The sequence below is a fragment of the Anthonomus grandis genome, chromosome 11 (genome assembly GCF_022605725.1).
Source record: "Anthonomus grandis grandis chromosome 11, icAntGran1.3, whole genome shotgun sequence".
Taxonomy (NCBI): domain Eukaryota; kingdom Metazoa; phylum Arthropoda; class Insecta; order Coleoptera; family Curculionidae; genus Anthonomus; species Anthonomus grandis.
Window position 1 is genome coordinate 9,790,367 of NC_065556.1, and position 12,692 is coordinate 9,803,058.

At 30.5% G+C, this 12,692-nt stretch overlaps 1 protein-coding gene across 4 annotated transcripts in view; it reads right to left on the reverse strand.

Moving 5' to 3' along the window:
* LOC126741951 (zinc finger protein 675-like) overlaps window positions 1–12,692 on the reverse strand; it is a 252,011-nt gene that overhangs the window by 24,777 nt on the left and 214,542 nt on the right. Inside the window, exon 13 of one of the 4 annotated variants that reach the window (XM_050448432.1) lies at window positions 10,356–10,644. The exons of the other annotated variants lie outside the window; for them this stretch is intronic. Within the exon in view, the coding sequence (XP_050304389.1) occupies window positions 10,618–10,644 (27 nt within the window). The 3' untranslated portion in view covers window positions 10,356–10,617. Of the gene's footprint in view, window positions 1–10,355; window positions 10,645–12,692 lie in introns of those variants that run through there. 4 annotated transcript variants of the gene reach the window in all.

The following is a 12,692-nucleotide window of genomic DNA, read 5'->3' on the forward strand; positions in this document are numbered from 1 at the left end:
TTTTTTGTAGTACTGACAAAAAATTTTAAAATTTCTACTGGTCCCCACAGACCAAAGTAGACGCGAAGCGTCTACTTGTTTATTAAACGAATTAATGCAGTCGACAACAATATCTGCGATCAATCTTCTAAGGCGGATATACCGGCAACACTGCACTAGCTAACGTGCGCATTCAACGTTCAACTAGTAGGCGCTGACAGAACTTCATTGCCCAATTATTGTCCAAAGTTTGACCTCTTTCATTCACTACCGTTAATTCTAATTATTCAAAAACTCACAAACAAATTTTTCACATTTTATTTTCAAAAATTCATTTAAATCTTGCATTGAAGGCAATTGCTCTTTATATTTGTAAGTTTCCCAATAGCGCCTAGTAATTGGATCAAATTTATTAACCATTATATATATTATTAAACTATCCCAGGTCTCAGTTTTTTCCCCTAGGAAATTCAATGCTCTTAGATTTTTAGTTATACAAATTTATAATCTCGTTATATGACTCTCTTAAGTCCTTATTAATTTTCTGTTTTCAAATCTTTCAAGTAAAAAATTCTATGCAACTGTATAATTGGCGGAAGAAGCTTCAATGGATTTTATAACTTCTAATACGGCCTCATCCAGAGAAGCCCGTAGATAATAAAATTTTTAAATAGCGCTCAAAGATTCGTTGGAATCTACTAATGCGAAAAATGTATCTTTAAACTCAAGCCAGTTATTATATTTACCGTCAAATGTTGGTAGCTTAATTGGTGGCAACTTAATTAAAGGTTGATCATTTAAATAATTATTATTTGGCATAGACTCAATGTTAATAATTTGCGAGGCATTATTATTGTATATTTCTGGTACATCCATTTGTTTACCAGTTACAGAATCATTTGTGTCTATTTTATTAAAATTCTTACAAAATGCTTTAATATTTCCAAAAAGCTCAAAATAAATATCTTCAAACGATTCTCTCTCAGTTTCGTCGGTCTGGAAGTCATCAGAATCAAATACGGCTGTACCGCAAGCTCTTACACTCTATTTGCAACTGTACTTCATTAAAATCCTCCCAAATATTTTCCTCAATATTTTCTTTTAAAATCGATTGAAATTGGTTTTTAAACCTTGTAATTTTACTTTTAATTAAACCTCTTTGGGCTTTCAATTTTGCACATTCAGACATTATATAAAATTTTATTAAGACCTAAACTGATAAAAATATTAAATATACACTTACTCAGATGAACGCTGGTGCACAGTTTTCAACAAATCTGGGTTTCCCAATCAATTTGGGGGTTTCGAAGCTAAGAATATGTGATGCTAGTATACAGATCGTGTTATCGTGAGCTACGTATTACCGAAAATAATGGCAACACCGCTTGGTTGCGGCTTGCAGGCGGCGGAATTTTTCGTTTTTATTTTTTGAACCGGGAGTCAGCAGACCTCACTTTGCTGTGTTACTGCACGTTGGATTAATAATTTTTGAGTTTTTTTTTTTTGACTATGGCTGTTTATACCCCTTCCGAAAGAGTTCAACTAATTAAATGGTTTTATGGAGGCAATTCGGCAGTACAATGTAGAGATTTGTTTTCAGTGACATTTGAGAATAGACCGATTCCTTGTGCAAAAACGGTTTTAAATGTGATTACAAATTTTGAGACATCTTTTTGCCTTCATGATTGTAAAAAATGCCACACAAAACGTCAAGAACCACCTGTTGAAGTGGTCCAGAATATAGAACGGCGGGAAGAAAGGGTTTGCAGTACCCTAGAACTTGATTCGATACGGTCCACTAGAAGTGTTGGAGAGGAACTGGGAATGAGCAATAAAACTGTTGCTCGTATCTGGAAAAAATATGGGTACAAATTTTTCAAGTATTCAAAAACTCAGGAAATATTTCCTGAAGGCCAGTGGCGAAGAATGGAATTTTGTGAAACCATGATGGAAAAGGCAAATGAAAACGAATATTTTTTAAAAAATATTTTGTTTTCTGATGAATCTTCTTTTCCATTACATGGCAAACACAATCCTTCCATTGTTCGTTATTGGTCTCAGGAAAACGAGCACAGAAGTTTTTAGTTTCGTACCCAGTATCCTCAGAAATTGAATGTTTGGGCAGGTATTTTGGGCGACAATGTTGTAGGGCTATTTTTTATTGATGGCATTTTAAGCGCCCAAAAGTACCTTGAGTTGCTGCAAAACCAAGTTCTTCCTGCCATTCAAATCCTACCTGATGTAGACCTGGGATCGGCTTATTTTCAGCAAGATGGCTGTCCTGCTCATAACGCGGCTAGGGTAAAAGAATTTTTAACAAATACTTTTCCTAACCGCTTTATTAGTAGGACTGGCGATATTAAATGGCCTCCTAGATCTCCAGATTTGTCTCCAAATGACTTTTATCTGTGGGGTTACCTAAAGCATTTACAAGCATGAATTTAGTAGGCCAACAAATTTAGAGGAGTTGCGAAATAAAATTGTCGAAGGTGCCAATTCCATTTTACCTGAAACTCTTTTGGAGGTGCGAAATAGCTTTTATGATAGGTTAAGTTTTTGTTTAGCGAAAGAAGGCGGTTTCTTTGAGCCTTTTATTTAAAAAATGATATGTTGTTAAGTTTGTTTATTAGAGTTTTATTTCTGATTTTTTATTATATTTTTATCAGAGTTGATATTTTATTTTTTATTAGAATAACGCTTTAATTTTCATTATGCAAAACATAGTATATTAAACATTTTAAGATTACGGGTTTTACACAATGTCATGTCTGTAAAATCCGCATTAGAATAAAGATTTTGAAAATGCCTGGATTTTCGCGTAATACTCGTATTTTGGGACATTTTGTCGCCAAACGACGCAACTCCCACGAAAGTCAGATGTTTACTACCCGTCAGTCGTCACCCGTCCTCGGGCCGGCCGGGGCGGTGCTCTGTCGCAGGCACTCGTACACGCGCGACGTTGCAAAATTTCGCCTCTATGCGGTTTCCTATAAGTAACGAACGAAAACACGATCTGTATATGTTAAATAATGTTACTGTTCAACTAGGTCAGGGAGAAAAATCTATGTATCAATCTGATTGGATGTAAAATCTAAGACGTTTAGGATATACAGGGTCCTGCAATAGTGCGTCGGTCTTCTATAAAGCTTAAAAAATTAGGTTAAAAATTTCTAACCTCTTAAAAAAATGTTGGGACCTGATAGCGCATATCTGGAAAATATTTTGAAGTATACAGGGTGCTTCAAAAAAGTAGGGCGATATAAGCAGCATTTTTTTAAAATGTAATGCCATTATTTTTATTTTATTTTTAAGACCGTCTTAGGCTACCTAGTATATGCGCTAAATATGGCTGCTTTGCCATGCGCAGTTTAACTGCAATAATTTTTTTTATTAAAAAATCTAAAAATCATTACATCATTAAATTTCATCTTGATACTAGAAATGTTAATTCAATGTCAATATTGGACTTAATTGGGATTCTAGAAGAATGGAGAATTACTTTGACTTAAATTGTTTCCTTCTGTCATATACAGGGTGTTCGTAGTAAGCAGTCATATTTTACGAATTTCAAAGCTCCATTTCTTGCTTTTTTTTAATGGAACACCCTGTATATTTTTTATCCATTTAATGAAGATTTAATACATGAACATTTTTTTATTATGTAAACATATTAGCTATCTTTAGTCGTTTTTAAAATATTCACGATAATTATCCGTAGATAATAAAATGTTTAAATGAGAATCAGGAAATCTGCATTCTTAACAAAATAGGTATTTTAATACCTTTTTTGTTGCCAAGCAAAATATTTCACCTGTTTCTCTAAATAAATTTTTGACATTTTGGTGAGAATATAATTTTTGTATGTGTATTATCAGCTTAAGTATTCAGTTATTTAAATTATTGTAACTTTATTTGTAAAAGAAATTTGGAGTTTTGTTTCAGAAATCTAATCTGAACGAAAATTGCATACTTATAAAATGCATTTTAGCAAATTGAAGATTTGCCAAGAATTGCCCCTTTAGGCTCTCGAATGTATGAGGCGCGCTATCCTGATAGAAGAGGTCCAGAAGAAAAATCTTTTAGAAGGTTACTAGCAAGATTTGTGGAGACAGGGCGTGTTTGTTACCCCAAGCAAGATAGAATGAGGCCTGTTGCTTATATCGCCCTACTTTTTTGAAGCACCCTGTATACTTCAAAATATTTTCCAGATATGCGATCAGGTCCCAACAATTTATTAAGAGGTTAGAAAATTTTAACCTAATTTTTTTAGGCTTTATGGAAGACCGACGCACTGGTGCAGGACCCTGTATTATGTTCATAGGAATACGTTCCTGAATTTTGTTGCAATATTAAAAAAATACTCGGTATGTTTATTACTGCAAAAAAAAATAGTTTTACGCTTTTAAATGAAATGACTAAGGACAAATGAATAAGACCCTTATATGATTCAAAAACACCAAAACCTTTAAAAAATTTTAAACAGCACTTGATCTTCATTAAGGGAAAAGATTAACGAATAACGCAACGAATTAACGAAAAAAGAACAATAAATAGCAGAAACCATCTACAAAAGAAATACAAGGTAAAGAAGCGGGAATATTAGGGAAGTAGTCCTGCTCATTTGCCGCTTTTCCGACGTCTAATTCGCTCTCGTGATTGGTCACTTTTAGCATCTTAGAAAAGTACTTAAAAAAAACCTCACATCAGAATGAGTTGAAAATTGGGCAAAGTGTTTCTTATTCGATTCCGCTCAGATTCACTATTTTGTTTGGCGACCGTTTTAATTTACATTTTTGATTTGCTATTATTAAATTATTGATTTTCCTCGTCAGCTGTTCATGCTGGCTTGCATCTTGGTCGGGGGTTTTCACGTCGTTGCCAGTTTTACCGATGGTATTTTATTTACAGTTTATTAAATTTTAAGATAACCAGATCGAATATCACAAAACAAAATAGTGAATCTGTGCGGAATATATGCGAGAATCTGTGTGCCGAATTTCAGGCAAATCTGATGAAAAATTCTTTTAAATGGAACTTTTTTCCGATTTCCTTGTTTTATTGATTTTTCGAATAAAACTGTATTTAAAACGTTCAAGCAGTTTTTAAAGGATGGCGCCACATTCAGATCCGAATAAAGTCAGGTTAGTTTGTTTTGTTTATTTTGGATCTTATCCAATTGCAATTTCTAAACTTTTTAATTTACAAGCTAAAATTTCAATGTTATTTCGTTATAAAACCTATCCAATTGGGCAAAAATTGTGGGTAGCAACACTAATTGTGAATTTTCATGGAAAATATAGATTAACACTTGTTTATTCAGCAAATCTCGAAATTTGTTATTTGTGAGAAACTGGTGCAAGAATCAAAGTATCTGGAGAAAAATACAAAACAAATATGTGTGAACGAACTTTAATGATGATTGATAATGTCTTCTTCAAGCCATACCAAGCAAAATTTTGACTTAGCAAGTTCAGATTATAGTTAAAGGTTAGTCTCCGAGAGTATTATTATGAAAGTGTAGTGTAGTATAAGTAAGTGTAAAACTGCAAAACTAGTGTATGAGTAAATTAATAATAAGCTGTATATTTCTTTAATATTAGTATTACTAATTAGTATTACAAGCCTTAGTTGCTTATTCTTCTCAGTAACTTGTTTATTTGTAATTAATTAGGAGGGTTATATAATGTGAAATAATTTTAAAAATTGGTAAATAGACATTATTTATTTATTAACCTTGTTCTTTTAATCACTAATTAATTTACAATTCCATGCCCATTTTTAAAAAGCATGGGTTCATTACATACATGTATATGTTAGTATTAAACAAAAAAATGTAACTATCAAATTAGTTAGACACATAAATTAGAACTTTTAAATAGCTTAGTTCATTTTTTTGATAATAAAATATAATTTTTTTTGAGATTTTTATTCTTTTTCTCATTAAGATTAGAAACTAAGCTTGAGCAGCCAAAGGACAAAAACACTATATCAAAAGATAATAAATAGTTATCGGTTAAGCTAGTAATTGCCAAATATTTTTTGAAAATTTAAAAATTTAGTGCCATTACAATTAAGGTACTTTTAATTACACTGTGGACATGCACCTCTATATATTGGCCAATTATTCTCTTTTATAATTAAAATTTTAAAATTAGTTTTACTTTGGTCTTGCCTTGTTTTAATCTACTTGGTTCTCAAAATATACTCTATTAGCATGAAATTAACATTCAAAGCATGTTATTTGTCAAAATGTGGTTTTTTCATAATTTTAGTAATAATAGTTTCCCTCAATTTTTCTTATACTACATTTGAAATACTTGTATAAAATATGTTTATGAAATGAACAGGAGAAATTGAAAACTATATTAGATCTCATCATAATATTTTTTTAATAAAAAAGATTATCTTTTATTATCGTTATTATTATAACATATTTAACACAATAATCCACAATCTAGATATTCTACAGTGGTGGCACATTAGTTATTAGAACATTAAAAGATATGAAAGGAATAAAGGCAAATTTTTCAAACTTTTTTTTAATCATTTAAAAATATCTTAAATAGACAGAAGAACACAGAAAGAAAATAATTTAGTCAGTTTAAAACAAATCTGAAAAGAATGTTACAAGGAAATTCCTCTATATTTTCTTATTATTTGTGATACTCTTATGGAGTACCTTTTATGCAATGATGACTTATTTATTTTAAATTTTAATGATTCCTAAAAAGCAGAATGAAGACTTAAAATTCATTGTCAAAAGCTGTTTTTTTAACTCTTTTTTTTTGCAACTTTTTTCCTGTTTAAATATTTTAAATCTAATTAAATTGTTTTAAAAATTTATTTTATATAAACTTTGATACTAGGTTTTAAAAATTAACAGATTTATTTATTTAGGCTTAAATTATTTGTTTATGTTCAGAAATCTTATTAAAAAAAAATACTTGTCAATAATTAATCTAATAAATCCACATTTCAAAATAATCAAACAAAAATGTAATCATATTTAATTTACTCAATCATAAACAAAATTAAAACTTTTATTAAAAAATTACCAATAAATAAATGTTTTATTAACTAGGAAGCCAACTTCTATTCTTTGTTTGAAATCATTTTAAGCTTTACAAAAAAATTATTATATAGATAAAAAAGTTAAAAAAAAAAATAAATTATAAGAAAAACAATTTTAATTTTTTTGGGATTAAAAGGATAGTGTTGGATTCAAAATAAACTCAGAAAAGATTGAGAATTGATAAAAATATTTCAGTTTTAAATTTCCACAAGTAATTTCTAATTTTTCTTTGTGATTTATGGTTTAATTCCGATTATGAATTTTTCAATGATAAGGTTTTTATATATATATGTTGGAGAATCATTATTTTTTTTCAGAATTATTTTCTAAAATCTTAAATGTGATACCTTATTTTAAAGGTAATTGAATTCTCTTTTAACGCATGTTTTTTTTAATTGTATGCATTAATTTAAAAAAAATAGGAAAAAAATAATTATTAAAAAACGATCGCTCTTTATTATAACTCTTTATTATAAACGATTCATTGCTTCTTGAAAAGATATTAAAACTCGTTAATTTTTTTTATCAGAGAAGTCTTTTGTGCTTTATTTTAAAAATAAATTAAGACAATTTCCTTGGAAAAGGTAAATAGTCAATGGTCAAAGCTATATGACAAATTATAACATTGTTTAATTGCATGCAGACCATGTCATACATTTACAAAAAAAGCAATGGCTTGCAAAAAGACCGCATTGTTTTTTATATGATATGGTATATTTTTTACAACACAATAAATTTACTAGTTTCTTATTAGGTGCCTATTTGTAATATTCGAGATTTTTTTTTGTATAACTGTTGAAGCGATCTCAAATTAAATTATATATAGGAAAGGTACCTATGATGCTAAGCACGATTATCATGTAGGTCAAAAAAAGCGACCATGAAAAAGTGTCACTTTCTTTTAAAAGGCGTAGTATTTTAAAATATTTTTTTTAAACCTGTAGAAAGTAAAAGTAAAGTATTTAAAAAAAATTATAAATTTTTCCGTAAATATTCGAAAATTAAATTAAAACCTTTAAATTTTATTTTGATAAGCATCAAATGACGCAACTTTGATATGACCTAACTGAACCTCTAACTTTTGAGTCTTAAAATCACAGCACTATACGAATATTTTCTTCAAAAACATTTTGTAGTAAAATTATCGCAGCGACTCAATAAAATAACAGCCATTCAAATAAAACTATAGCAAGGTTGTGTTATTTTATGCTGATAAGTCGGAAAACAAATGAAACTTCGTAGGGTCAAATAATCCCCATGAATAGGTGTGTAATTTATTGTGTGTTTAATTATTTTGTTCTACGGATTTAAATAATATCAGAAAAAAGCGAATGAAAAAAGGATATAAAAAAGAGAAACTTTTTTAGCTCAATTGTGTTAAATAAAAATAGTAAAAAATATATTACTTTTATTAAATAAAATTGTTATTGCTTTTGTACTGATTTCTGTCACCAAAAATAAGCTTAACATAAAATGAGCAAAGACAAATAAATGTGCTCCTTTTATGAATGGCAAACACCAAAATATTCGTAATTTTAGAAAGCATTCGCAATTTAATCATATCTGTCCTGATTCCACCCTGCGTAGAACATATAAACCTTTCATATTTTTTTGGGTTCAACAAATCAATATTCAAATATTTTTCTTATTGACTACTAATACTAATACAAAAACAAAAATATTTTTTATTTTTCAAACAGCTTCTAGTCTATTTATACCCTTCAAAACAACACGGTTCTGTACAAACCAAAAATAAACGCAAATAATGAAATAAATATATAATTCCCAGAATTTTATTTCCGTCTGGTCACCCGCCGCCGCCTCCCCTCTTCCCACAGCTTACAGTGGCGAGACGGGTGCATTCGACACAATCGTCATTCGACATAATGGACATTCGCCACAATACCCGCGAAATATTTTAAACGTTCGAGTATGATCGGTTGGGTCTTTTACACGTCAGCCAATTTTTATTCGAAATAGCTGTAGTGTTGTCATCTAACACAAAATAGGGTTAGGTATAGGTATATTATTTTATTTACATTCGAGTCGTGCTTACAATAATTAGTTTATATTTATCGATAGTTTGCCAAAAGTTATTAATTTGTGAGTTGTGAGTTCTTCAGTATATTTGAAGCTTTAAGATATAATTACAAAGGACCTGGGATGATACTTTCTGATACTGATTAAGAAACATTATAACTAACTTTGTGTAATTTTTTACTTGGCCTCCTATCCTGTGATTCTTCTTCTTAGAACATTAAATACCTGCATTATACTTATTGCGAAGTGAAGAGGAATTTGACGCCAAAAAAACGTACCATCACTTGGAAAAGTGCAAGTTTTTTTGTGTAAAATTGTGGCAAACAAAGTTCCATTTGACTTGCATAGGTGTGGTGTTTATAGTGTTTATATAGATAGTGTTTATATTTACTACTTTTGACTAATAAACTTGAAAAAGTGCAATTTAGGATAATATGCTGGAGAAACTGAATGATTTTGATGAAGTCATATGCCTCCGAGGATATTTGGATTATAAACTATAGTGTGTCAGCTTAAATATAACATACTGAATAAAATAACCAAAAGGACTGTAATAGACTATACAGTTTTTAATTTACTTATACACACACTTATTGCTATCAAGTAATTTGTGACTAACATTATTTCTGAATTGGTGTCGTAAAAAAGTGCAATGAGTTATTAGTTAATAATATTTATAAGTAGGAAAAGAAACAGGTTCTTAGAGAATATCATATATTACAGCCTTATTTAGATTGAGCCAAATTTTCATTCATATTGTTGAGTTTTGTCAGGGCTGGAATGTATACAAATTATGGTAACAGTTTACTATCTTATCGAACGCCGTTTTTTTGTACGAATTTAAAAAATTAAACAGTTACAAAAGTTAATGTATGTCGTATTTATTATAAATACGTTGTCGGAGACTCAATCATTTTTCAATCATTTGAAAAAAGAAAATAAAAAATATTAAAATTTTACCCCTGTTCGTTTTTTTTTTGCGCAATCAGTTTTTCTTATGAAAAATTATTATTCACCCAACAGGTCCTTTTTGCACCCAGCGCCTTTTTATATAAAAAAAAATCACTACCAACCCAGCTCAGCCCCAACCAACCCAACCCAGCCCAATACAACTCAACCCAACCATTAAATAGGAAACATATACTAAAAAGAATAATAAGACAGCTATTGAAATTAGTTTTGTTTCTTAATTATTTTTTTTTAACGATTTATCGAATGGTATCATTATTTGATCACCTAAAAAAATAGTATATTACCTGTAAAATAATAGCGCTGGGAACCCCGATAATTCAGTGTCTCGAAAGGTTTTTTCGGTACGTATTCTGGTAAGTGATTTCCGATTTGTTGTCTCTCTCGTCTCAACATAATCGAGTATTTCCGAGCGGTGTGTTATGTGTCGAGGTCACCCTGTTCGGGCGCTCGCGGAGTCGCTTCGGGGGAAGCTTCGGGAGTGTGTCGAATGTCCATTGTGTTATTTGCCTGTTTTCCACAGTGGCGCTACAGCCAACGGTGGACGAACTAACGATTTATAAATAACATGTTACTTGCGTCATCTGTCGGAAAATTTTAAAAGTTGGAAGTCTAATATGGCGGCCGATTACGCCCCCTTTGGGTGTGGAAAAAACAAAAGAAAGTCAGTTTGTTCCTACGGTATTAATTTTTTTCTAAAATTTGTTACTGGAAAATTAATTAGTGGTAACCCAACCCACTACAAAAACTTTTAAAAACTTTTACTTTTATTGTTAAAGCCAAAAAAAAGACTAATCAAAAACATTTTTTTTGATAAACTTTATGACTAGCAAATTTTTGTCTGTAATAAAAGTTACAAGAAATGTAGCAAGGTACTCGTTCTTCAAAACGAATCCATTATGGCTATAATAAAATTGGAAAAAAACACCAAAAAAAATTAAATTTGAGAGGCGGGACCGTTAATTTACGGAAAACTTCGAATTTCTTATTCTTCCATCCTTTACTTTTTCAAGATCCTTTGAGTACTATTACCGAATCAAAATGAACGTAAAACCGGTTCCCTAGCATTTTTTGATTTTGGAACAAAATTCTATACCAAAATCACACATTTTCAAAATGTGCGTTGACTTGAAAATTTCTTTTTCTTATGTAAAAAAGGACAATAAAAAAATAGCAAATAATAAAGGTATATAAGAGCGAAATAACTGTAATAAGTCTCCACGATCTATAGGAAACTAAGAAAATATTAAGAAAGAAAATCAGCTCTTCTGGCTGACAAAATTATTATAATGTTTTTTTGTTTCTTTTTCTCGTGCATTTTAGATGCGAATTATATTTTCGGTGTCGTGTCGTATAAGTCGGTAAGTGTCAGTGATGTGTTATCACAAAACACAAAAATGTTGATTTTAATGCTCTACTATTGGTCTATGATTTAAAACCGCTCGCATTCTATTAGATAGATAAACTTACTGACTTCTGAAGTTGTATAGAAAGAGAGTTCTGCAGTCCAATGACATGCAGATTCTTTGCAAGCTTTTTCAGGATTTATTTTGTAGCACCCACTATTATCTGAATGATTTAATTTGACTTTGGGTTGCACGTATTTTTCATGTCCTCGGCAAGCGGTAAGTACGTTTCTTATTTGTTGTTTCTTTTAGGTGATAGTTTGTCCGTGTTTGTCGTGTTTGTAAGTCGAGTTCAGAGATTTATTAAAATCTTTGATGTGTCGCAGATGCCGCACTAACTAGTCCGTGCGCCTATGTTGTATTTATTGTCGCATGATATACATGTTTAAATGGCAAAATTTTATATTGTTTATCTATGATATCATTTTAAATATACGTAAGACCTCATGTTTTATACTATTTTTTATTTTTCTTTCAAAAATGTCCATTTTTAGAAAGTAAATAATATCAAAATATTGACCGCGGACTAAAATTCAAGTATCTTACAAAATATTTTAAACACTTCCAGCGCTCACAGACTTGTCACCTCTTTTTAGCCAGTCTATTAAACAAAGATAAAACACCTGCGTTCTGGCGATTCCTACTTTAGGCTGTGCAAGTGATTGCACTGATTGATTTAGGCTTGTGCAAGCAACTTTCTCTATCCCACTGATTTTGAGAATTACGGGGCCGTACCCAAATAAATTTTTGGGCTGGTTTTGTATTACTTTCGTCGTGTTTTTAAAGAGATCTTTAAGGATGGGTCTATCACCTTCAATAGTTGGGAGGGGAGTCATGTTTGAGGTTATTATTATTATCATGATTGAGGTTATTATTATTTCATGGGTTTTGCCGGTTTTGCTTTTTATACGTTTATGAAAGTGAAGAATTTAGAATTTGGCCTACATTCGTCTAAATTTTTTTCAGATTTTACTGTCAGGAAGTGTGTTTTTTATTTGTGTTTGTGGATTTTGGTATTATATCTAAAGACCGTAAAATGTTTCGACCCTGGGAAAATAGGCAGCAAAATTTGGCAAATGAAGAGGAAAGTGTTTGTGCGGGTTTATGGAGACCATAGGTGCATAAGAAAGACAATAACATTTGTGATGAAAACAATAAGAGTGATCTGGACAGTGATTTAGATTACATAGTTTATATTACATAGATTAACATAGTTGTGATAGTTC